At 43.0% G+C, this 27,500-nt stretch overlaps 1 protein-coding gene across 2 annotated transcripts in view; it reads left to right on the plus strand.

Moving 5' to 3' along the window:
• The window catches only part of LOC128510270 (protein kinase C and casein kinase substrate in neurons protein 1-like), a 50,552-nt gene that overhangs the window by 18,567 nt on the left and 4,485 nt on the right, over positions 1–27,500 (plus strand). Inside the window, exons 1-7 of one of the 2 annotated variants that reach the window (XM_053482437.1) lie at positions 10,310–10,478; positions 14,042–14,168; positions 16,688–16,844; positions 18,591–18,826; positions 25,281–25,436; positions 26,215–26,390; positions 26,510–26,630. In XM_053482437.1, coding sequence (XP_053338412.1) covers positions 14,109–14,168; positions 16,688–16,844; positions 18,591–18,826; positions 25,281–25,436; positions 26,215–26,390; positions 26,510–26,630 — 906 coding nt within the window. In that variant the 5' untranslated portion in view covers positions 10,310–10,478; positions 14,042–14,108. Of the gene's footprint in view, positions 1–10,309; positions 10,479–14,041; positions 14,169–16,687; positions 16,845–18,590; positions 18,827–25,280; positions 25,437–26,214; positions 26,391–26,509; positions 26,631–27,500 lie in introns of those variants that run through there. The other variant, XM_053482436.1, reaches the window with a different exon arrangement.

Below are 27,500 nucleotides of genomic sequence, written 5' to 3' on the forward strand. Positions count from 1 at the left end.
TAAAGATGGGAAACCAAATAATCTCAAAGCTGTAGAAAAATACTTCTTCTTCTTCTTCTTCTTCTTCTTCTTCTCATATTACAGAGAGATTAAAGACTCCACAGTGAGCAGAATCACTTTGCATGTTTTAAGAAGCTTAAATTCTGATGAAACACTTTGAGAAACAGAAGAAAAGAAGCGCTAATGTGCGTTTAAACTGCTGCAGGTGTGTGATGAGGAGCCCGTCGGCTTTCTGTGTGTAGAGTGTCATGGGTGTGTGTTCATCTGGGCAATGGGAAACGGGAGGGTTTGCGCCCCCTGCTGGGAAAACAGTTCACACCTCTCTATAATCACGTTTCTGATTGTAAAACACTGTAAACACCCGACACCAAAGGATTCATAAAATCACTCCTAGTGGATTCACGATACGAAAATACGTACGTATGAAAAACTGTAAATTCTTGAAGCTCTGACTGTCTGCTTACGCGAGTGTGTATCACTTCTTTAGTGTGTTTTAAATGGGGTGCCAAAACTTACATTAACATACATTATATAATAAATGGTATCATTTTTTTGCATAAAGAGGTTTATGTTGAGCTTCATTGCTCCTCCCTCTCTCCTGAACACACACACACACACACACACACATGCCATAGCAGAAAGGAAATGTTAGAAAGGGCTATGTGTGTGTGTGCGTGTGTTTGTATGATCCGTGTGTAACTAGACGAGGAAGTCTGTGTTGCTATGGCGACCGTGAATGGGTTCGCTGGTGTGAGTGGGTCTGGATGCGACTTGAATATGGAATAGAAAAACCCTCTGTGTGTGTGTGTGTGTGTGTGTGTGTGTGTGTGTGTGTGTGATAATGTTTGGTTTATCAGTGATCTTCGTCGATTATTCTTTGGAGGTCATGTGACTTGCTGTAATGCTGCGTTCAAATGCAACTCGTAATTCTGTGTTTTTGCTGTGAGGCCGGAGCGAGCACAAGCGCGAACACTGTTGCTAGGCAACTGGGACATGTTGCTAGTCAGCTAATCTCTGAAGCTAACCATTTAGCTAGAGATCATGTAGCTAATTTTGTACTAAACTAGCAGGAGAGAAAGCATGCGCGCTGTAAAGCTCAGACCAGAGTTCCATCAGGAGACCCGAGCGGGGCTGAAACACAGTAGAGAGTAGAGAGTTCTGCATCTCACACACACACACACACACACACACACACACACACACAGTGTTAGATGTTCATCATTACATTAGGCTACGCATTTCACACACCCTGTTTATTTTTTAAATATTATATTAACTAAAACGTTCTATAATATTTAATAAATGTGAATTATTCTTAAGTAATCGCGACAGCACTGATCTGATCCTCAGGAGATAAATCTCTACATCTCACTAATGTCCATGTTTTACTTCCTCGGGCTGAGGATCAGGAACCTTCACAGGGTCGGGTTTATTTTCCTCCAAAAATAGACCTCGTCTGAGACGGTGTGTCTGAGCACTCAGACGTCAGGTCAGATTAGACTGAGAGGAGCAGACAAGAGCTGAGAGAGAGAGAGAGAGAGAGAGAGAGACCTCTAACACTCAACCAACATGCAACCTTCTCCACCTTCACCTTTATCTTAATCTCCTTCTCTATCTGTCCGGCGTCTGGCTTCCAGAGTGTGTTTTCGATCTTCTGTCATTTAATTATTGAACATTTTCTGTAACGAGTGAGAGATTAGTATCTGTAACTGATTAGAAGTGGGGGAGGGTGAGCAGGTCAGGTGGGGGCTGGAGAATGGAGCACAGCTGGAGAGCAGGTGTAAGAACATCTGCTCGGCCTCCTGACAGGCAGTGGTCCTGTTTCTGAGACAACAGAAGTGCTGATCACAGGAGCTACGCTCCAGCAGGAGCAGGAGAACCCACAGAGCAGCGGCTGTGAGGGTCCAGCGTACAGCACAGGTGGAGAACATCACACCCAGGGAACACGAAGACTTCAGCTCACACCAGGAGAACCTGTACACTGCAGCACAGAACCACGGCTCCCCTCAGCTGTGTGAACTCAGCGTCTCACTCTCCAGGTGGTTCCTCTGTAAAGCAGAGATGGTCACATGAGCAAGGAACAAAGATCTGAAGGAGCTCTCAGCGAGAAGACTCAGCCTTAAACCTGGGCATTTCTAAAGCATTCTCATGGACACACACACACACACACACACACTGTGAACATCATTATAAAATGTTCTGGGACTAATGTCCTATTCGTACGGGACTAGTACTGTATTACCTGGGCACCACGTGTGATTGTAAAAAGTGCGGTGATCTTAATCCTGTGTGTCTGTGATTTGGAGATGGACTAAACCCATTCACATGTCCACTTTGAGGTTCTTATTCTTGCTGGATTAACAAGGGTTAAATATGTACATACACTCTCTCTCTCTCCGTCCCTGTCTCCCTCTCTCCCTCTCTCTCCCTGTCTTTCTCTCTTTCTCTCTCCCTCTCTCCCTCTCCCTCTCTCTCTTTCTCTCTCTCGCTCTTCTCTCTCTTCCTCTCTCCTCTCCATGCGCTCCTGTGGTGAGAACACCTGCTCCAACCTCACCTGATTTTTCTCTCCTTCTCCTGCTTGTTTTTCTTCTTTTTCTTTCTGGTTGTAACTGAATCCTTTACCAGATTATTTAATCAGAAAGCATGTTATGATAATATAATAATATTAGACTGATAATAGGAAAAATAAAAACGATATAAAGAGAACAGCGGAAAAAATTTAATGTGAAAGTGAAATGTGTGTGTTCCAAACACTCGTAAACCAAATAGAATTTTCCCTATAAGCAATAATAGAAACTCAAATTACTCATTTTACAGCAGAAAAAAAATAAAATACATAAAAATAATTAACATGAAATATAAAGTTAAAATAAAACAAATTAACCTGCACTTTACCTTTAAGAAAGAATTGCGACAGAGCAGTGTTTCTGTGTAAAGCAGAAAGAAAGAGTGTGCGTCTGTGTGTGTCTGTGAAGGCGAAAGTAGGAGGGGTCTGTGTGTGTGTCACAGACACAAAGACACACACACTCTTTTTCTCTGCTCTGACGCGCACACACAGACACAAAGAGCCGGCTGAGCCCAGAACAGAGAGAGAAAATGGATCTTTAACCTCTCTAATGAGACTTGCTTTTGCTTTACACACACGCTGTACACACACAAACATACAGACACAAAATGAAATATGTTTTACGCACACACACGTTGTAAGGCTCGGCTTTGTTATTTAAGTTAGTTACCCTGCGACGGGGTCGAGAATCTAAATAAGGGCTAATAAAACTCACTCCCGGTGTAGCTCAAGCGTAGCGGAGCGAGTAAAGACACGCGACAACAATAATCTCAAAACAAACCCAGTGTATTAAGTGAAAAAAGACAAACAAACATACAAGGTGCACCACAAACCAATATATACAAAATATGTACAAAAATAATGAGGTGTGAGTGTGTGTGTATGTATGAAAGTCCAATGTCCGTGTTATTGTAGTGTGTGTGTGATGGTGGCGGGGAGAGATGGCTCGGTCTCACCGGTGTAAGATGTTCAATCCGGAAGCACGAGATCACGGAATGAGAGGAGTATTAAATAAGTCTGACTAAGATTAATCCACTCAGGGAAAAGTAATCCTGGGGTACAACAAACAAGCTCTCTCTCTCACAAAATCCAGCGCGCTGTCTCCTCATCTCTCCACCCCGAGTTCTTCGCCGGTTCCACTTTTTTTGCCGGAACTCGTGACCCGACGTGTCATCGGGATTCCCTCGCGCTGCTAACACGCATGCTCGCGAGAGCTTAACCCCGGAACCCAAACACAGTCACTTGGGGAACAAAATACACCGTATAGGGTTCATTTATACGGCCCAGTGGTTGTATTTTTATTTACCATCTTTCAATGGCCTATATTAAACAACCCCCTTATGTGGCTGCGCTACAACGTGGTCACAGTGTTATAGTAAAGAGTACACGTGTGCACGGGTGTTGATTATACCAGTGAGGGGTGTAGTGTAGTTAAATGTTGTAGTGCAGCATGAGAGTTGAAGTGTAGTGTGATGTTGTAGTGTAGTGTGATGGTGTGTGATACATCATAGTGTAGCGTAAGGGGTGGAGTGTAGTGTCATGTTGTAGTGCAGTGTGATGCAGTGTGATGTTGTAGTGTAGTGTGATGTTGTAGTGTAGTGTAAGGGTTGTAGTGTAGTGTCATGTTGTAGTGCAGTGTGATGTAGTGCAGTGCGATGTTTTAGTGCAGTGTGAGGGTTGTAGTGTTGTCATGTAGTGCAGTGTGAGGGTTGTAGTGTAGTGTCATGTTGTAGTGTAGTGTCATGTTGTAGTGCAGTGTGATGACGTGCAGTGTGAGGGTTGTAGTGTAGTGTGATGTTGTAGTCTAGTGTCATGTTGTAGTGTAGCATAAGGGGTGGAGTGGAGTGTCATGTTGTAGTGCAGTGTGATGTAGTGCAGTGCGATGTTTTAGTGCAGTGTGAGGGTTGTAGTGTTGTCATGTAGTGCAGTGTGAGGGTTGTAGTGTCATGTTGTAGTGTAGTGTCATGTTGTAGTGCAGTGTGATGTAGTGCAGTGTGAGGGTTGTAGTGTAGTGTGATGTTGTAGTGCAGTGTGATGTAGTGCAGTGTAAGGGTTGTAGTGTAGTGTCATGTTGTAGTGCAGCATAAGGGGCGGAGTGGAGTGTCATGTTGTAGTGCAGTGTGATGCAGTGTGATGTTGTAGTGTAGTGTGATGTTGTAGTGTAGTGTAAGGGTTGTAGTGTAGTGTCATGTTGTAGTGTAGCATAAGGGGTGGAGTGGAGTGTCATGTTGTAGTGCAGTGTGATGCAGTGTGATGTTGTAGTGTAGTGTGATGTTGTAGTGTAGTGTCATGTTGTAGTGCAGCATAAGGGGCGGAGTGGAGTGTCATGTTGTAGTGCAGTGTGATGCAGTGTGATGTTGTAGTGTAGTGTGATGTTGTAGTGTAGTGTAAGGGTTGTAGTGTAGTGTCATGTTGTAGTGCAGTCTAATGTTGTAGTGCAGTGTAATGTAGTGCAGTGCGATGTTGTAGTGTAGCGTGAGGGTTGTAGTGTAGTGTCATGTAGTGCAGTGTGAGGGTTGTAGTTCAATTCAATTCAATTTTATTCGTATAGCGCTTTTAACGATTTACAAAAAGCAGCTTTACACAATCAAATAATTAAGTTTGTATAAAATGTGAATGCGTATGAATCAAAATGATAAGATTGTCCCTGATAAGCAAGCTGAGGGCAACGGCGACAGTGGCAAGGAAAAACTCCCTGAGATGGTAATAGGAAGAAACCTTGAGAGGAACCAGACTCAACAGGGAACCCATCCTCATCTGGGTGAAAACAGATAGCAGGGATTGATGTGCATAATAATATGCGAGAGTGGAAGTTCAGTATAAGAGGAGAAAGATTAAAGTCCAGTTTGTTCCCGGAGGCTCAAGTAGACTGTAAGAAATTCCAGTCCTGAACTATTGAGCGACTGAAGTCACAGGTCCTCAGAGAACAACTGTCTGCATCAGTCGAGGACAGGACCACCTTCATGGAAAAGTGGAACCAACCCCAGTCACCACACGCATTCCAGGCAGACCACACGGGGGCATCCATGTGATGAGATCTCCAACCAGAAGCAGGACTCCAGGATGAGTTAGACAGGTCCAGCGGGCAGAGGGGGTCTGGATCACTGGCAGCTCAGGAGCGACATGTATAGCTCGACAGAGAGATAGGTAGAGGAAAAAGAAAAGATGGAGAGATAGAGAGGATAGAGCAGAAAAGGAGAGAGCAAAAGAGATGGAGAAATAACAGTTAGGTCTGGTCACAGTCGAACAATGTATAATGTGAATGTATATTTAGTGCAAATAAATAGTAGTGCAGTGTCATGTTGTAGTGTAGCGTGATGTAGTGCAGTGTGATGTAGAGCAGTGTGAGGGTTGTAGTGTAGTGTCATGTTGTAGTGTAGTGTGATGTTTTAGTGCAGTGTGAAGTTGTAGTGTGGTGTGATGTAGTGTAGTGTGATATTGTAGTGTAGTGTCATGTTGTAGTGTAGTTTGAGGGTTGTAGTGTAGTGTGATGTTGTAGTGTAGTGTGATGTTGTAGTGTAGTGTCATGTTGTAGTGCAGTTTTAGGGTTGTAGTGCAGTGTGATGTTGTTGTGTAGTGTCATGTTGTAGTATAGTGTGATGTTGTAATGCAGTGTAAGGGTTGTAGTGCAGTGTGATGTTGTAGTGAAGTGTCATGTTGTAGTGTAGTGTGATGTTGCTGTGTGGTAATTTAGTGCAGTGTCATGTTGTAGTGCAGTGTAAGGGTTGTAGTGTAGTGGGATGTTGTAGTGCAGTGGGAGGGTTGTAGTGTAGTGTAATGTTGTAGTGTAGTGTGATGTTGTAGTGTATTGTGATGTTGTAGTCTGATGTTGTGCAGTGTGATGTTGTAGTGCAGTGTGAGGGTTGTAGTGTAGTGGGATGTTGTAGTGTAGTGTAATGTTGTAGTGCAGTGTAAGGGGTGTAGGGTCGTGTGATGTTGTAGTGTAGTGTGAGGGTTGTAGTGTAGTGTGATGTAGTGTAGTGTCATGTTGTAGTGTAGTGTGATGTTGTAGTGCAGTGTGATGTTGTAGTGTAATGTCATGTTGTAGTGTAGTGTGATGTTGTAGTGCAATGTGAGGGTTGTAGTGTAGTGTGATGTTGTAGTGCAGTGTGATGTAGTGCAGTGAGATGTTGTAGTGCAGTGTGATGTTGTAGTGTAGTGTCATGTTCTAGTGTAGTGTCATGTTGTAGTGTATTGTGATGTTGTAGTGTGATGTAGTGCAGTGTGATAGTAGATGACAGTGTAAGGATTGTAGGTGATAAATTTAGAACAGGTTATGAAACGTGATTGGTGTACTGAGCAGACATGAAGGCGCAGGTACAGCAGAACCAAACTTTAATAAACCAAACCTCATCCAGAACACACACCTGAACCCAGTGAAACAGACAGACAGGAAACAGAGAGAGTGGATGTAGATAAACAGAGAGGATGAGCGGAAACAAAACAGGAATATTTTGTGTGTGGGTTTCAGATTGAGAAAGTGTAAAGTAGGTGAGGGCGGCATGGTGGTGTAGCGGTTAGCGCTGTGGCCTTGCACGTCCATTTTCAGGTCTGTCTGTATGTGTGTAAAATGTCTAAATGTAAATGTAAATGTCCATGGGTTTGACACCCTGTCCAGGTTGTCCCCCGCCTCATGTCCAGAGTCGCCTGTCATAGGCTCCAGGCCACCGCGGCCCTGTACTGATAAGCGCTGAAGAGAACGAATGAGTGAGTAAACCAAGAGTCTCTATATACGTGTGTGCGCGCGCGCGCGTGTGTGTGTGTAATCGAGTCAAGGCGCTGATGTACTGAACCTGAGGTGCTCAAGAATAAGTTGCATCAAAATTATTAAAATCTCACTGAAGCACAACTTTATTGTATAAACATGAAAAATTAAAAGTGAATATTTTTTTAACTCTAAAATCTAGAACTTTCCACTTTGCAAAACGCACACACACACACACACACACTACTTTTCATTTGATATTCTATATTTTCTGTATGGCCTTGTTGCTGATCATCATTATAATCATTATAAATTACAGATTATGAGGAAATTTCAACAGTGTTTATTGTTTTTCTTTGGATGATGGATGATGTTAGAGAATCATAAACCCAATAATTTTAATCGTTTATTTAATGATTTATTAACATCGCGTTATTAGAAGATAGATAGAATGTAATTCTACTGCGCTCCCTCAGCGTCCAAGCGCGGGAAAAGATGGAGTTTCCTCTCTGACGGTGTAATGTCACCATCCATCATCACGGCCTGCAGGGAGACGCGGCCTCCTCCTCCTCCTCCTCCTCCTCCTCCTCCTCCTGGTCCCCCGGCTGAGTGAAATATAACGCAGCTTTCAGGCGATTCTGCACCCGAGCAGCTGGAGTCACACGATAAGGAAGATAAATAAATCTGGTTTTCAGCAGAGCATCAGGTGCTGCTGCAGGAAGCCGCGGCGGTCGTCCTGGATCTTCATTACACTGAATTCAGTAACAACTGATTGTTTACACACCTTCGATTAATCTACGCCTCTAAGTGATTTTTTTTCCCCTGTATTTTACCCAAAACGCTTCTAAACCTTCTGAACTGAATAAAATAACGTTATGTTAGTTATCGAGCAGCGGTGTGACATCGTGTTTAAGAGAAGCGCTGGAGTTTACTCTGGATCCAGTAGAAATGTTCCTCAGTCTCCTGTGTATGTAGTGGAATCTTAGCTGTTTTACCCAAAACGTCTGCAGCAGCTGGTGATGTTTCAGACGGACGTCTTTACACAGCGTGTGTAGGACAGCACGCGCTACATGCTAGATCAATAAATTGTTTATATCAGGCGACCCATTCGTTTGAGTTCATTGTGTGTCTTGTTAAAATCATGTTTTTATTTGAAATCAAAATAAAAACATGATTATAACAAGACAGTTAGCATGCTAGTCTAATATTTATGGTTTAAGAGGATTAAATGTAATAAAACACATGATAACGACACACACCAGCAACAGGCTAGTTAAATGCTAGCTAATCCAGAATCACATTTAGGCATTTGGCAGACGCTCTTATCCAGAGTGACTTACATTTTTATCTCATTACACATCTGAGCAGTTGAGGGTTAAGGGCCGCGCTCAAGGGCCCAACAGTAGCAACCTGGTGGTTGTGGGGTTTGAACCTGGGATCTTCCGAACCGTAGTCCAATGCCTTGACCACTGAGCTACCCCTGACCCCCACATGAAACAGAAACGACTATAGAAGGTGTTAGAAGGTGTTGTTTGGGATACGATCCAGGCCCTGCTGTACAGAGAGAGAGAGAGAGAGAGAGAGAGGGATTCTGCTCGTGTTACTGCGCGCGGTAACGAGATTAACTTCCTGTCTGATTTTCGTTATTCTACAGGAAATGTAATTAAAGCAGTCAGAAATCTAACAGGCCTTTATTCACCTCCTACAGACCAGAAAGAACGACAGAACATGTTTACTAAATATAGACTCACTAATGAGGACAGACACGAGAGAGACAGAGAGAGAGAGAGAGAGAGAGAGAGAGAGAACTGCGGAGAGACAGTCATGAGATGTGTGTGTTGTAATTTTAAATCAGCTCCAGTGAGCGTCTCTGTTGTTGTCAGCTGACTGTGTCTATGTGATGATGTAATTTCTCTCGACTCTGATTGGTCGGCCGTGGCTCAGCGGTATCCAATGAGCGGGCAGGGACTGGACACGCCCACTGCACCCTGAGTGAGAGAGGAACATCATGGAGAATCCACCGTTTAATAATCCGCTCTCATGTGTGTGTGTGTGTGTGTGTGTGTGTGTGTGAGTGTGTGCTCCTCTAACCCAAGCCACTTTCCTGCCCTTCTTATACTCCTTTGAGTGTCTCTCCGTCCTCTGTTTCTCTGTCTCACTGTCTCTCTCTGTCTCTCTCTCCTGTCCCTCGCTCTCTCCCACAATACAGTACGATGTGCAAAATAACACACCATGTTTACTGTCCAGTAAAAAATAACATCTCCTCCACATCTATCTATCTATCTATCTATCTATCTATCTATCTATCTATCTATCTATCCTTTTCTGTACAGGTCTGTCTCTTTTACTGAGTCTCTATCTTATTTTTTGTCTGTCTCTCTGCCTGTCTCTGTTTTGTCTCGGTCTGTCTATCTATCTCTGTCTTTCCTAGTCTGTGTCTCTCTCTTTATATTTGTCCCTCTCACTGTCTCTCTATCTGTCTTTCTTGCCGTCTCTGTTTTTTCACCTTGTTTCTGTTTTGACTCTATTGCTTTCACAGTCTGGTTCTAAATGTTTCATACACCTGCGCACACCCTCTCCCTTCCTCTCTCCCTCTCCCTCCCTCTCTCTCTTTCCCACCCTCCCTCTCTCTCTCCCTCCCTCTCTCCCTCTCCCTCCCTCTCCCTCCCTCTCCCTCTCTCTTTCTCCTTCCTTGTCTCTCCCTCTCTCCATCTCTCTCTCTCCCTCTCCCCCTCTCTCTCCCTTTCTCCCTCCTTGTCTCTCTCTCCCTCTCTCTCTCCCTCTCTTCCTCCTTGTCTCTCTCTCCCTCTCTTCCTCCTTGTCTCTCTCTCCCTCCCTCTCTCTCACTCCCTCCCTCTCTCTTTCTCTCTCCCTCCTTGTCACTTTCTCTCCCTCCCACTCTTCCTCCTTGTCTCTCTTTCCCTCCCTCTCTCTCTCCCTCCCTCTCTCTCTCCCTCTCTCCCACTCCCTCTCTCTCTCTCTCTCTCTCTCTCTCTCTCTCTCCCTCCTTGTCTCTCTCTCTCCCTCCCTCACTCTCCCTCTCTCTGTATAATCTGGTGAAGTGGACCATGGGTGGATTATCTCAGTCAGCTGTCTGAGCTCTGATCAGGTTCACGTTCTCACCCTGGTCTCAGAGCTGAAGGGTTGTTGCTGTATGTTCTGTACCTGTGTGTTCCTGAGTCTGGTGTTGTGGTGGGTTCTCACTGGGTAAGTCCAAACTCCACATCATTACTCATTATTATTTTCTTCTTTATATCCAAAACGTGTAAGGAGTTCAGTGTCCGAGTGCTCAGGGACAAAATGGTTGATTTGGTGATTAGGCTGAGCTCCACAGAGGAGTTCTCCTGAGATCACCTTCTCACAACTTCACCTGCTGCTGGTGTGACCTCACATATAACGGCTCTCTTAAAAACCTGTGTACCTGTCAGTCATGGTGAAGGAGGTGTGGCCTATATACCTGTCAGTTACAGTAAAGGAGGCATGGCCTGTGCACCTGTCAGTCATGGTGAAGGAGGCGTGGCCTGTGCACCTGTCAGTCATGGTGAAGGAGGCGTGGCCTGTGTACCTGTCATTCATGGGGAAAGAGGCGTGGCCTGTGTACCTGTCAGTTACAGTAAAGGAGGCGTGGCCTGTGCACCTGTCAGTCATGGTAAAGGAGGCGTGGACTGTGCACCTGTCAGTCATGGTGAAGGAGGCGTGGACTGTGCACCTGTCAGTCATGGTGAAGGAGGCGTGGACTGTGCACCTGTCAGTCATGGTGAAGGAGGCGTGGCCTGTGTACCTGTCAGTCATGGTGAAGGAGGCGTGGCCTGTGTATCTGTCAGTCTCAGGGAAGAAAGGACCTCTGACTTAAGCTGTGGTTTATTTTCCGTGCAGCAGGGTGTGTGTGTGTGTGTGTGTGTGTGTGTGTGTGTGTTTGGTGTGGATGAGGTAGATGTGTCCTCATGCCAGAAACCTCCAGCTGCTGTTTATTATTCACCTTGACACCGTCGCTCCTCATCCTCCTCAACACGCTGTCCTCCTGATGGACGTCCTGCTCGTCACACATGTCCCGCAGTGCGTGTGTGTGTGTGTGTGTGTGTGTTTTTGGCTGATCACGGAGTCGCTGCACTCTGCATTCACACTGTTCACAGTTGTAGTGAAATGTGATGTGAGTGAATGATTAAACAGTGACTCAGCGTTCAGAGCGTGTCGACTTTAACACACCATTCGCTTTAACACCAGAGATGTTTAAACACTTCAGCACAAACACCACCAGCTCGACACACCGCTGGAGGAGCCTTATTATTACCTTATTACTGTGAAAGGTACCGTATAGCATGATAGGGCCAGGGGTAGCTCAGTGGTTAAGGCAGTGGATTATGGTTCAGAAGATCCCAGGTTCAAACCCCACAACCACCAAGTTGCCACTGTTGGGCCCTTGAGCGCGGCCCTTAACCCTCAACTGCTCAGATGTGTAATGAGATAAAAATGTAAGTCGCTCTGGATAAGAGCGTCTGCCAAATGCTTAAATGTAAATGATGAATAAACACTACAATATATTTTTAGCCAAAATGTTATTATGTATTATGTGTAAATAAATTAATGAAATAATGTGAATTTTAAACATCACATGAATCTTTTCAGTGAATCAAGTGTAAAATAAATGAATCATATGAAAGAATCAAATGTAAAATAAATTAATTATAGCAGAATAAACTGGCATAGCATCAGCACTATGGTTGGTTTCTAAATAAGTATGTGCAATAATTTATGCCCCCATGGTTTCACAATAAAGAAAAAGGAATTCTAACCATTTAGTTACAAACAAATTCAATAAAATTCTAGAAGAAAAAAGTAAATGTTTATCAAATGAAATAAAAAAAACATTATTATTATCATTTGTATAATTAGTAGTAGTGTTAAATTAAAATTATTATTTAAAACATTATCATGATTACGGTTATTATTCTATTATAATTGTTCAAGGAACCCAAAATACACTAATTGTTTTGTTTTGTCTTCATATTTATTCTCTTCTCTTCATTGGTCTTAGTTTGCACACAATGTTTGTTTTTAATATGTTATGCTATGTGTGTGTGTGTGTGTGTGTGTGTGTGTGTGTGTGTGTGTGTGTGTGTGTGTGTGTGTGTGTGTGTGTGTGTGTGTGTGTGTGTGTGTGTGTGTGTGTGTGTGAGAGAGAGAGAGTGGCTAAATTGGAAAAATAAAAACAGTTGGGCGTTCAGGGTCCGAGTTTACCTTCAGGGTCCGGGTTCGATTCCCATCTCTGTGTGCATGGAGTTTGCATGTTCTCCTTGTGCTTGGTGGGTTTCCTCCGGGTACTCTGCTCTGCTCAGCTCAGCTCTTGGTGGGTTTCCTCCTACAGACATGCAGGTTAGTTTAATTGGCGTTTCCAGATTGCCCATAGTGTGTCAATGAGTGTGTAAGTGTATGTGTGTGTGTGTGTGTGTGTGTGTGCGCCCTGTGATGAATTGGCACCCTGTCCAGGATGTACCCCGCCTCGTGCCCTAAGGCTCCTGGGATAGGCTCCGCCCGCATGACCCTGAATATGGGATAAAGATGAGTGAGTGAGTGGAAACAGTTTGTAAAGAAGCTTTTGAAACTATTAAACTATTTAAAATTGAATTTAGAATCAAAATAAAACAGTTAAAAATATTAGATAAACATAAAATACAGTGCAGTTCTGAGCACTAAGTAATATCATAAAGGCAGTGTGTGTGTGTGTGTGTGTGTGTGTGTGTGTGTACAGTTTTCTTCCAATTGAATGAACTGAGTAAATTGGATTTGTGCTGCAGCAGTCGAGCTTCATGTTGTAAATTAGGACCTGATGGACCTGATGTTTATTGTCCCGAATTCAACACAGAGTAAAAAAATTAATATTGAGGTTATGCAACGAAAGACATCTATTGCAAAAATATTGGCACGCTTCAGGAGTATATGTGTGTGTATGTGTGTGTATGAAAACTAACTATTCCAATGCAAATCGTTCTCAGCAGTATTGTCACAAAGAAATGTTTAATGTAAAAGTACTGGCACCCATAAGGCATGTTCGCAGACCAAACCCAAACAGATATCATGTTTTTAGGAGTGTTTGAACAATCTGGTCACACACATGTAAACTTTACTCGTCACTCATTATAAAGTGAAAGTAAAACAAGCTGATATTTCCTGCACACATCATGTAGGAGCTTTGTGTTGTAGAACGACGCTTTGAGTGATCACAGAAACATTTGGCTAAAACTCTAAAGAAACGACAAGCCATTCAGCATTTAAATTTGGAATGATTGACAGCTGTGCTGGTCTGCTCCATTAACGTCGATTATCCTGAAACAGTACTAATGTAAGGTGACCGGAAGGGGCGGGGCTTCCTTAGGTCCACCTGATATTTCAGAAGATTGATGATTAGCCCTGCCGCCTCGCACGTCCAGGGTCCGGGTTCGAGTCCCGTCTGGGGTCTGTGTACACGTAATGTGTGTAAAAGTTGTCAGGACTCTCTACAACACTTTTGTACAGTTGCAACACTTTTGAATTTAGTGTTTGGGAGAAAAAACTAGCAATACTGTGGGTGTAAAAATCATTTAAAAAATGTCCTGATGTAAGATGATTAGTATGCTCTCATTTCACCTTTCTCATGACGGGTGCCATTACTTCTGAAAGTGTTTTTCTGACAGTGTCTGTCAGTAGACGCGGCTGAGATCATCCCACTAAACATCCATCCATCATTTCCTCCTGATTGACAGCACCTCTTTTCCTCCTCTTCTCTCTCGCAGTGTTTGAGGAAGTTGGATCTGTTGCTCTCGTCTTCGTCCTCCAGACGGCTCCACTCCGCCCACAGCCATGTCCGGCTCCTACGACGAATCCGCCGCTGCCGATGAGGCCATGGACAGTTTCTGGGAGGTACGAGCTTTTCATTTATTCGGCGCTTCATCAGTGCTGGTGTTGTGTTTTTGCCAGAGTGTGTGTGTGGTGTGAGTTAAACACACAGAAGCCACGTTGTGCTCGGTGTCTGATCTGCCAGAAAAACAACAACGGCTTCTTCTCAGCACCGAGCTGGCTTCTCAGTGGGGTTTCACCACCTGCTGCGCTTCTTCAAAGCCGGGCTTTTAGTGGACTTTGGAGCGTTCTGGCCGTTAGATCTGCGCTTCTCTACTGTCAGGTCTTGCATTTTAAACCGAGCAGGGTCGTAACCTCAGCACAAAGCACACACACGTCTAACCAGCCAGTTATCTGGTCAATTCCTCCAGCTACTGGTATACAGTATGATGTTTGACTTGAAAATATAAAACAATTAATACTACATTTGATCCGGGACGCTACATCTTATTCTGTTGCTTTATTCATTTGTTTAACTATTAAATATTATTTAACTGTGAAGACAGGTTTGGAAATGTTGCATGAAGAACCCAAACCCTTTTCCCCATCCTGTCACATTAATGTAGAATTCAGAAATAAAATCAGATGAATTTCATGTCCATTCCTGATTACATTATTAGATTAGATATATCTTCCTGATCTAACTGACATGGTAGCAGCTGTAGATACACATTTCCTCTGCAGTCTCACAGTTTGTCTTGTTCCACAGCGCTGACACTGGAGACTCCTTCCACTAGCGTTCCACACTCTACAAAAGAATTTCAGATCTGTTCATCATCAGTGCTCTGTACACCTCCCTGTGCACGAGGCGTTACTATGGAAACCACATCCTATCAGACTGAGTGCATTAATATAAACCTGCACCGCTGTCAGGTCTGCCGTTATAGACAATTAATCAACACCTTCTCAGGATTCAGGATTCAGAACTCTGTCTCCTGTGAGTGGTGTGATGAAGAGCGATGGATTAAACTCCACCATTTTTGGCCGTGACTCATCCGAAGCTCGTTCTTGCTCTCTCGCTCCTCGTGAACGCCCACAGAGCGAACTCCAGCTCCAATAAACACAAACCCAGCACCACACAGAGCTCCAGGAATAGGACTGAGCAGATCAAAACCAGCTCCAGCTCAGGACGCTGATGTGTGAGAGAGGAGATCTTAAATGAAAAGAGAGATTTTATTTCTCTCATCCGCGCCGCGTGTATTTAATCTATTAGCTCTGCAGTTTTGTAACAGTCTGACTCACGGTCATCTTCAACATCGATCTAAACATCCCGGGAACTTTCATTCAGCAGCCGCCGCAGATTTAATACATCAGCATTTCTTACACAAGCAACAAGCAGAGGTTTTTATTACGGAGGAAAAAATAGCTTAAATATTACAGTCCATGAAAATCAACTCTATTCATGTCGCTCTATTTAACAGAGGAAAATCCAAAGAATTTAGAGCACAAGGTTTCAGTTATTATCTGTTTTCTGAAATGAACGCATTGATGAAATTAAACCTTGTGCTCTAAACTCTCGTTTATTTCTTTGTTATTTTCTTTGTTTATTTCTTTAGTTTAGTTTTTTTTTTCTTTGTTTATTTCTTTGTTAATCTATTAAAGGTTTTTGTAATTAATTAATTTCTTCTATTAAATATATCAACATGAACGGTGTTCAGTGCCGCTCCCAAGCCCGCGGGTCGCGTCAGGAAGGGCAGAGTCGCTGTAACGGCCGTAGCTGCTCCGCGTCTCTCAGCTGAGGATTTCTGCGTGTCTGTGGTAGTCGAGTAATCACAGAGAAGAGGATTAATGCAAGCAGAGCTGGAGCACACACACACACACACACACACACACACACACACACACACACAGCCATGAGCATCATTGCATAACTCCACATGCACAGACATGAGCTGAGCTGATAACACCCCCCCCCCCTCTCTGTCGCCCCCTACTGGAGTAGAGAGATCACTCACGATGAGCCGGCCATGCCACCTTGTGGAAGTCTTATTTAATGTATTACAACATCATCTGCAGTCATAAACACGGTTCCTGCTGCGTGTGTTCTGTACACGTTCTGTACACGTTCTGTACACGCTGTCCTAAAGGTCCATCGGTTACACAGACTGAAAGTACATGAGAGCACCGGTGAGGGATCACGGCCCTGACGCCTGCAGTGTTAGGGAGGAAGGTTTCAGTCCCGCTCCTTAATGAGCTGTTCGCTTCGTCCCCTTGAGGAAACCTTAAACTCTAAAGCAGAAGGTTTTTTTAATTTTAGGAAAGGTTTCAAGCAGAGCCACTTTGGTTTGGGTCTAAGGAGAGTGTTTCAGTTTTAAAAAATAATGATGTGGAACATATTGATAAAGGTAGAATCATTAACCATCCAAAGAACACTTGAGAGTTCCTGCTGTAAAGTGTTAAATGAGATCTCAACCCTCGGTAGATCAAACCCTGAGTGAGCAGAAATGAAAGCTGTGGTTCTCAGAAACATGTCGATTAATCAGGAACATCACGAGAACCTCCAGCCTCTGTTCCATCACCACCTTTTCTCATTTCTTCCTCAGGTGGGGAACTACAAGCGTGCTGTGAAGAGAATTGATGATGGCCATCGACTCTGCAACGATCTCATGAACTGTCTTCAGGAACGTGCCAAGATCGAGAAGGCCTACAGTCAGCAGCTCACTGAGTGGTCCAAGAGGTGGAGACAGCTGATTGAGAAAGGTCAGAAGATCACACGGTTCCACTGTAGATCCATCAGCTTCAAGTCACATGTTTAAACTTGGAGGGGAAATAGGCTTTAGGCTTACATTAATCTCATTACACATCTGAGCATTTGAGGTTTCAGGGCCTCGCTCGGGGCCTCGCTCAGGGGCCTCGCTCAGGGGCTCCGCTCAGGGGCCTCGCTCAGGGGCCCCGCTCCGTGTTCCTGGTGTAGATAGTTTTTTAGATTCTCCTAAATTTCATTACAATTACAATTGTTTTGACACCACAATGGGAAGTGTTAGTCCTCTGATGCAAAGGCACTGTGAGACACTTTGAGACGTCTTCATTGGGATCTGTTTAGTTTGTGCAGCTTTGTGGTTTGTTGCAGTGTTTGTTTAATTTAAATGTATTTGTGTAGTGTTTTTAACACCACAAAGCAGCTTATTTAACAAAAAAAAATTCTGTGTATAAATTTACACTAAAGCAATATCCCTATTTGTCCCTAATCAGCATTCAGAGGTGATGATGCAGAGGGAAAAACTTCTGAGAAACCTTGAGAGGAACCAGACTCAAAATGGAACCCGTCCTCATGTAGAAGATATCAGACAGCGAGACCATAAATTCAATTCAATTCAATTTTATTTGTATAGCGCTTTAAGCAATTTTTATTGCCGCAAAGCAGCTTTACACAGTCAAAAGAATTATTTAAGTTTTTATGAAATGTGAATTTGTATGAATCAACATGGTCAGTTTGTCCCTGGTGAGCAAGCCGAGGGCGACAGTGGCAAGGAAAAACTCCCTGAGATGGTAATAGGAAGAAACCTTGAGAGGAACCAGACTCAACAGGGAACCCATCCTCATCTGGGTGAAACAGAAAGCAGTAAATGATCTGCATTTATACAGTGTGTAGGGTGGCAGGCAGTTCAGCTATAATAGCTGATGTTAATTGATGTTAATATGGAGTCCAGGTAGTTATTGAAGACCCAGGTAGACTTGTAGGAAGTTCCAGTCCTGAACTATCGAACTGTCAAGTCCCCAGAGAAACAGTTGCCAACACCAGTCGAGGCCAGAACCATTTTCTAGGTAGAGAGAATCATCCCCAAACACCAGACGCATCCCAGAGAGACACACGGGGCATCCATGTGACGAGATCTTCAGCCAGAAGCGGGGCACCAGGATGGGTCAGACAGGTCCGGAGGGCAGAGGGAGTCTGGATCACTGGCAGCTCAGGAACGACTTGTGTAGCTCGACAGAGAGAGAGAGAAAGAGTGAAAGGGGGAGACAGGAGGAGAGAGGAAAGAGAAAGAGGGGGGGGAAGAGAAGAAGAGGAGAGATAACAGTTAGGTATGGTCACAGTCACACAATGTATAATGTGAATGTATATTAACTGTAGAGTGCAAGCAGAGACTCCGGCAGGACTAACTATGACATCATAACTAAAAGGGAGGAGCCAGAAGGAAACACAGACATGAGGGGGAACTGGGATGTAAAGCAAACAATCACCTCACCGTCAACAAACCTGAGTGATCAATGAGAGTGAGGAGGACAGCGTCCAAACATACCAGTTCACCATAATACTCTACGTCCATGAGTCCCCCAGATCTGCTCCTTTACCTAAGGCTAATCTATATGGATGAATACACCAGAAGAAAATAAAATAACAAAAGCATAGTGCTAATTTCATCTCTCTGTAAACGGTGTGTAAACATTGAATGTACTGTGTCTTGTGCTTTGCGTGTGTATTCATGGTAAATGTCGTTGCAGGGCCTCAGTACGGTTCTGTGGAACGAGGCTGGCTGGCTGTGATGACGGAGGCGGATAAAGTGAGTGAGCTCCATCAGGAGGTGAAGAACGGCTTACTGAACGAGGACGTAGAGAAGGTGAAGAACTGGCAGAAAGACTCCTACCATAAACAGATGATAGGCGGCTTCAAGGAGGCCAAAGAGGCAGAAGAAGGTTTCAAGAAAGCCCAGAAACCATGGGCCAAGAAACTCAAAGAGGTAGGAATAAGAACTTTAGGAGTATTGATGTTAAAGCTTAAACAACACGGGTAAGAATGATAAAACACTGAGGTCATGTTGGAGGAGATGCTGTATCACTGGAGTATTTACAGGGACAGGGACATGAAGACAATTCGTGTTGTTTAATAAACTTCCAGTGGAAATATACATTCAACATTTACACACGTTAAGGCTTTTGTTTTTGCACTAATGAACATAAAAATATTGAAATTAATATTATACAGGAGAAACAGGACTCTTTAGAAAGGAAATCGTCTGGTGAGACAAACACCAAGAACACCAGACCCACAGTGAAGCATGGTGATGGGAGCATCAGGCCATGGAACAGTACTGGGGCTGGAGATGTAGCTGAATTGTTTCTTGAGTCTGATAATGCTAAGGCTGATGGTTTAGGATCTTTAGGAGGTGCTACATACATGCAACAACATAAATTAACAAGATGAGATAAATTAACAACACGACTCTACCAGAACCAGCCAGATATCTCAGAGACCTCATTGGCTGACCGGCTCAGATATAACAGATTTACATTTTTTTTTTTAAGTTAACCTAAAGCTACTTCTTTCCAAGACAACAGACACCGAAGTGCAAATGTACAAACAAAGAGCTACAGAGTGACAAACACAACAATGTAACAGGTTTCAGCACTTCTGTAGTAATGAGGTATGAGTTGATGTAGTGGAGGAGAAACAGGACACATTTGACATTCCTGAGGGGCAGCAATGATTTTAAAATACTTTGTGCAAAAAATAGGAGTTAAATAGATAAATATTGTGCAATATAGTGCAAAAAGAGAAGATCAGGTGGGAGGGTCTGAACAAACTGTGAGATGGTGGTAGATCAGAGTGTTTGTGCCTGTGTGTGTTTATCAGTTCAGTCCTGATGTTATTTAGATCGTCTGAGTGATCTGTGTGTGTGTGAGGAGGAGAACCAGGTGAGGTTCTCCTCCAGGTGGACACCCAGGAACTTAGCGCTTTCCTCCAGGTGACTCCCAGTAAGATTGAAGCTGATTTGCTGGGAGTAATGGGCCAGTAATGGACAGAGCTACAGAAACTGAGTTCTTTCTTACCATCGACGACTGAAAGCTGAAATCTCCAACACCGGGTTTACAGTAACTCCTGGTGCTGAACATTAGTTTTGTCTATCAGTTGAGTTTTTAAATGATGAATAAACGCACTGAAGGTTTATTTAATAACAGAAGCGTCTGAACGTGTTACTCACTTCCTCTCACTTTAATTCAGTTTCAAATGAAGCATCGATGAACAAGAAACACACACTCCAGTCCACACGTTCCATCTCTCCACCTCACCTGTGTGCTCTTCACACCCGTCTCTCACTCACACTCATTAGCTCTGTGTGCATAAACTCACACCCTCCTGGTTTTCTGCTTTTCCTTCTGACGGCTTGTGATTGTTTTTACTGAATGTCTGAATGAGCTTCACTCTGTGGATTATTTGGTTTTCAAACTTTACCCCAGTTTTGCTCTTCACGTTCATGCTCGGGGTTTGTGTGTGACTCGGAGTGATCGAGTGTTAGAACGAGTGTGTGGCTGGAAAACAGCGACCGTGCCATGCAGTGTTTACTGAAACACGTCACATATCATTTTATTAAAAGGCTTTAAATTTTGTGTGATATTTTTTCCCTCCAGAGTTAAACTCACAAAGCTTAAACTTTCACACAAAAACACTTCTGCTGTAAATGAATAAAATCTAAACTCTAAAATCAGTCTGATTAAATGACGTCTATTGGCTGCAGTTAATAAGAACATAAAAAGAATCTTAAATACATTCCTGATTTTTCAGCTTTCATTTAAAAAACTTTTATAAATAAATGATGTGGTTTAATATAAATCACCTGATGGTGAAGGTGGAGAATGATTTTGGTGTCCCAGGGATCAGTGACTGTAGCGGTGAAAGGTGGCGAAGCTTTAAAGAGAGAAAATCTTCTGCGTCGTCTCAAATGGTTCATCTCCAATCAGATGAACACGTGACACTACGATGAGTGAAGAAATAAATCCAATGGCTTGATCTTATCACTTCTGTTTACTTTTACAATGTGCATATCTCTCATGGCCCTCCTACAGTACCCTTACTGTCCACTAGAGGCACTTTGGGTAACACTGTATGACAGTAGTGCAGCAGTTTACTAACTGTATCAGTTTTTATCATTCATGTTGTTTTTCATGTTTCGAGCGTGATCTCATCAGGATGTTGGATTTTCACCAGGAATTAAAGCTCGACCCGAGGTGTGAGGCTCAGGAGTAAACTACACGCCCAAGTGTTAACCACATCACATCACATTAACTCTTTGGAAATGAATGAAAGTCATCATGAATAATCATCTGAAAACCCCATTAAGTTTTGGCCCCCAAAGAGCATGAAGACATTTTATACTTTAAATTATAAAAGAGAACATCCTCCAACAATTACAACATTATGTCGCTTCTCCAGAGCGACTCACATTTTATCTCTTTACACATTTGAGAGTTTAGGGGCCTCGATCAAGGGCCCAATAGAGGCAACTTGGTGGTGCAAGGGTTTGAACTTGAGACCTTCTGATCAGTAGTCTAACACCTTAACCACTGAGCCCCCCGCCCCCGCCCCGCCCTCTAACACCTATTATATTCCTTCAGTAATGTACAGTGAACTCCAGTAACATAATTCTCCCAAAAACACACAGCAAAATAATCAGAAGCTCAGAAACTGCTGTTCCTAAAAAAGGCTTCAGTAACTCACTCAGAGTCCAGGACGTGATGCTGTCTGTTTCTTTGGGACACAAATAAACACTTGTACACACACACACACACACACACACACACACACACACACACACACACTTACTGTACACACACACACACACACACACACATACACACGGACTGTACGCACACACTTACACACTTACTCACATACACTTACTGTACACACACACTTACACACACATACACACACATACTCACACATACTTACTGTACACACACTTACTGTACACACACACATACATACACACACATACTCACACACACTTACTGTACACACACTTACTGTACACACACTTACACACACACACTTACTGTACACACACACACACACACACACACACACATACCAAATTTATAGAAAAAAAACATAAATATGATAAATACAAAAATATATCAATAATTAAAATAATGGGATAAAACATCGCATCAGCTATTAAATGAAGATCATTGAATGATCATTTAAACTGATATTATTTTACATTGGGTGCCAAAAATTCTGAAGTTAAATCTTCTTCTTCTTCTTCTTCTTTGTCTTTGGGCTGTTCCCTTTCAGGGGTCGCCACAGCGAATCATCTGCCTCCATCTAACCCTATCCTCTGCATCCTCTTCTCTCACACCAACTAACTTCATGTCATCTCCCACTGCATCCATAAATCTCCTCTTTGGTCTTCCTCTAGACCTCCTGCCTGGCAGTTCCAACCTCAGCATCCTTCTACCGATATATTCACCATCTCTCCTCTGAACATGCCCAAACCACCTCAATCTGGCCTCTCTGACTTTATCTCCAAAACATCTAACGTGGGTTGTTCCTCTGATAAACTCATTCTTAATCCTATCCATCCTTGTCACTCCCAAAGAGGACCTCAACATCTTCAGCTCTGCTACCTCCAACTCTGCCTCCTGTCTTTTCTTCAGCGGCACTGTCTCTAAGCCGTAGAGCATAGCTGGTCTCACCACTGTCCTGTACACCTTTCCTTTCATTCTTGCTGATACTCTTTTATCGCACAACACACCTGACACTTTTCTCCACCCATTCCAACCTGCCTGTACCCGCCTCTTCACCTCCTTTCCACACTCTCCATTGCTCTGGACTGTTGACCCCAAGTACTTAAAATCCTGCACCTTCTTTACCTCTGCTCCCTGTAGCCTCACCGATCCTCCTGGGTCCCTCTCATTTACACACATGTATTCCGTCTTGCTGCGGCTAACCTTCATTCCTCTGCTTTCCAGAGCATACCTCCACCTCTCCAAATTTTCCTCCACCTGTTCCCTGCTCTCGCTACAGAGCACAATGTCATCTGCAAACATCATAGTCCATGGGGACTCCTGTCTTACCTCATCTGTCATCCTGTCCATCACCAGAGCAAACAAAAAGGGGCTTAGAGCCGATCCTTGATGCAGACCCACCTCCACCTTAAACTCTTCTGTTACACCTACCACGTCTTACCACTGTCTTACAGCTCTCATACATGTCCTGCACCACTCTAACATACTTCTCTGCCACTCCAGACTTCCTCATACAATACCACAGCTCCTCTCTCGGCACCCTGTCATACGCTTTCTCTAAATCTAAAAAGACACAATGCAACTCCCTGTTACCTTCTCTGTACTTCTCCGCCAGCATCCTCAAAGCAAATACTGCATCTGATGTACTCTTTCTAGGCATAAAACCATATTGCTGCTCACAAATGCTCACCTCTGCCCTTAACCTAGGTTCCACTACTCTTTCCCACAGCTTCATTGTCTGGCTCATTAGCTTTATACCTCTATAATTGCCACAGCTTTGCACATCTCCCTTGTTCTTAAAAATTGGCACCAATACACTTCTCCTCCATTCCTCTGGAATCCTCTCACTCTCCAAGATCTTGTTAAACAAACTTGTCAGAAACTCTACTGCCACCTCTCCTAAGCACTTCCATACCTCCACAGGTATGTCATCAGGACCAACAGCCTTTCCACTCTTCATCCTCTTCAACGCCCTTCTCACCTCACTTCTACTAATATTTGCTACTTCCTGTTCCACAACAGTCACCTCTTCTACTCTTTGTTCTCTTTCGTTTTCCTCATTCATCAACTCCTTAAAGTACTCCTTCCATCTTCCCATCACCCTCCTGGCATCTGTCAGTACATTTCCATCTCTATCTTTAATCACTCTAACCTGCTGCACATCCTTCCCATCTCTATCTCTCTGCCTTGCCAACCTGTACAGATCCACCTCACCCTCCTTACTGTCTAGCCTAGCATACAAGTCCTCATATGCTGTTTGTTTGGCCTTTGCCACCTCTACCTTCACCTTACTCTGCATCTCCCTGTACTCCTGTCTACTCTCTTCAGTCCTCTCAGTGTCCCACTTCTTCTTAGCTAGCCTCTTTCCCTGTATACACTCCTGGACTTCCTCATTCCACCACCAAGTCTCCTTGTCCACTTTTGCCTTACCTGATGATACACCAAGTACCCTCCTATCCTGTCTCCCTGTCCAGTCAACTAAAAGCCCCTCCTGACCACCCATAGCCTGTCTCAACTCCTCCCTAAAGACTTCGCAACATTCTTCCTTTCTCAGCTTCCACCACTTTGTCCTCTGCTCTGCCTTTGTCCTCTTCGCCTTCCTCACCACCAGGGTTAACTTACACACCACCATTCTGTGTTGTCTGGCTACACTCTCCCCTACCAACACTTTGCAGTCACTGATCTCTTTCAGGTTACAACGTCGACACAAGATGTAGTCGACCTGAGTGCTTCTGCCTCCACTCTTATATGTCACCCTATGTTCCTGCCTCTTCTGGAAGAAAGTATTTACTACTGCCATTTCCATCCTCTTTGCAAAGTCCACCACCATCTGTCCTTCTACATTCCTGTCCTGAAGACCAAACCTGCCCATCACATTTTCATCACCTCTGTTCCCTTCCCCAACATGACCATTGAAGTCTGAAGTTAAATATATTTAAAAAAAGGGAAGAATAAGGAACACACATCACTCCACACAGGAGTAATATCTTTTAAACATTGACACTGACTGGACAATCATGGACACGTTCATGCAATACATATTTACATATCTGAAGCCATTGTACATGACACTTTATACAATACATGTTTACCTGCCATTGCACATTTATCTGCGCACTTTGCCACTCTGACACTTTAAGACATTTCAATGCCACTTTAAAACACTTTAAAAAATTTTTTTATATATATATATATTTCCCCCCCATATTCCTATATTATCCTCTATTATTTTTACATGCCCTTATTTGTACAGTTGTTTATTTTACTAGTTACATTTATTTTCCTTTGTATTTTATGTTATTTCTTTTATTAATATTTATTCCTTATATATAGTTTTTTTATTTTCTTTTTAAGGTCACCGGTGGTCGTATAAGCATTTCACTGCATATCGTACTGTGTATGACTGTGTGTGTGACAAATAACATTTGAATTTGAACAGAATAAGTGGAGGAGGTGGAGGAGGTGGAGGTGGAGGAGGAGGTGGAGGTGGAGGAGGTGGAGGAGGAGGTGGAGGTGGAGGAGGTGGAGGTGGTGGAGGAGGTGGAGGAGGTGGTGACCTGACATCAGTCCAAACTGAGTTCTGAACGCTGTGTGTGAAGCAGAAATGATCTAAAATGATCAATAATCAGATTGTGTGTGTGTGTGTGTGTGTGTGTGTGTGTGTAGATGGAAACAGCTAAGAAGACGTACCACATGGCCTGTAAGGAGGAGAAGCTGGCGGCGTCCCGTGAGGCGAACAGCAAGGCCGAGGCGTCTGTGACTCCGGACCAGCAAAAAAAACTGCACGAGAAAACGGAGAAGTGCAAACAGGACGTGCAGAAGGTGAGACAGGAGAGTGAGACGGGGCGGAGGGGAAAGAGAGAGAGTGATCATGTGTGATCCCTGTGATCATGAATCATTGTGGTGTGATAATTATCTCTCCCTAAAAGATGAATTTATAATTTATAACACGAGATCCGTCACTTTCTGCTGAATTATTAAACACAGATTAAAGTCTCGAGTCGTCTTTAAATAAGCAGAGATAAAATCCTGACAGATTTTGGATGTTTTATTAGAAAGGTGGACAGATCTCAGCCTGAATCTCACACACGTCCTGAAATAAAACATTTTATTTGTTTCTCTGCGTCTGAAATTTAAATCAGTTCTGAAATTTATTATTAATTTAATCAGGGTAATTATTTCCTTTGATGAATTATATTTAGGCGTTATTGTTTTATTCCTTAACTGATCAATTTTACCCTCTGAGAAACAATTCTATCAATGATTATCATCACGTGCACGAGACGCTTAATAAAACAAAAACTCCCTGATTATTTATAAAGAAACATAATAATAATAATAATAATAATAATAATAAAAGGAAATGTATAGGAATCTGGATTTTTGTTATATAAATTGTGAAATAAAATTTGTAGAATATTTTGTATAATATCTTTTATTATTTTTGAGAATTTATAAAGTTAATTAAATTATTTAATTTGCAAACGGACGATCATCTTTGAAATATAAAAAAAGTTAAAAAAAAATTTAATGCAAAAAGTTACATTAGGTGAATATAGATACCAATGTGTGTGTGTGTGTGTGTGTGTGTGTGAGCCAGGCGAAGGAGAAGTATGAGAAGTCTCTGGACGAGTTAGCGAAGTGCCAGCCGCAGTACATGGAGAGCATGGAGCAGGTGTTCGATCAGTGCCAGCAGCACGAGGTGAAGAGACTCAACTTCCTCAAAGAGGTTCTGCTGGACATCAAGCGCCACCTCAACCTCACCGAGAACCAAAGGTCAGAGCTCCACACCACGCGCAGTACACTCTATCGTTCCTTACACTTTACACCGCAGACGTCCAGGAAACTCAGGTTTTAATTCCAGTTAACCAGCTGCAGGTCTGTGTGTTTTGCAGCTACGCGACGGTTTACCGCGAGCTGGAGCGCAGCATCCTCGCCGTCAACTCGCAGGAGGATCTCAAGTGGTTCAGCAACAACCACGGCCCGGGCATGCACATGAACTGGCCCCAGTTTGAGGTAAACAAACACCAGCAGGGCATGATGGGTAATATAACCCTTACTTCCTCTTGAGTATTTGTTTTCTTTGAGCTCTATCGGCTCCGTGTGTCACTTTATAGCATTATATTTAAAAACAGACATATTCCTTAAATATCGGTCCTGACTGCGCTGGTTATAGATTTATCATGATATTCAGTATATTCAGTGTTCTGGCTGAAAAACTTCTCTTCACATCACTGTTTAAAATCTTTATAGGTTTAAATGTTTTTTAAGGAAATTTAAGATATTAATTCATGTTTCTGCATGATTATCCGAATGCTCTGTCACATATTGGCCCTTAAAAATAATAATCCTTTATAATATTATAGTTCCATAATAAACTATAATTTGAGCTCTGGTTGTTACTGCAGTTTGAAATATATTCACTAGGGGGCGCTGATGTAATAATGAATATCTGTATATACAGTACAATATTTTTTATTATATTCAGTAATATACAAGCCTAAACTACTAATAAGAATAATAATAATGATCTGTGACGTGGAGAACACACGCTACAGTTTAAATTAAATATATATCAACACATTGCACATTAAAGCTCAGATATTAAACTCCTTTTAAACATCTTAATATTACACTCAGCGAGCGAATGTTCCAGATCTCAGATCACAGATTTTGGATGAAATCCCTCCTGTTTCATTCCTGTTCCAAACTCACTGTTTCAGTGTCTGTAACTTGAATAAGCTGCTAAAGGCAGAGTGTGTGTAAAGGGGCATGGTATTAAGTGATGCACGCATTTACATCTTTTGCTTTACACACGCGCTGTACACACACGCATACAGACACAAAATAAAATATGTTTTACACACACACGTGATCACAGTGTTA

The sequence above is a fragment of the Clarias gariepinus genome, chromosome 22 (assembly GCF_024256425.1).
Source record: "Clarias gariepinus isolate MV-2021 ecotype Netherlands chromosome 22, CGAR_prim_01v2, whole genome shotgun sequence".
NCBI classification, from domain to species: Eukaryota; Metazoa; Chordata; class Actinopteri; order Siluriformes; family Clariidae; genus Clarias; species Clarias gariepinus.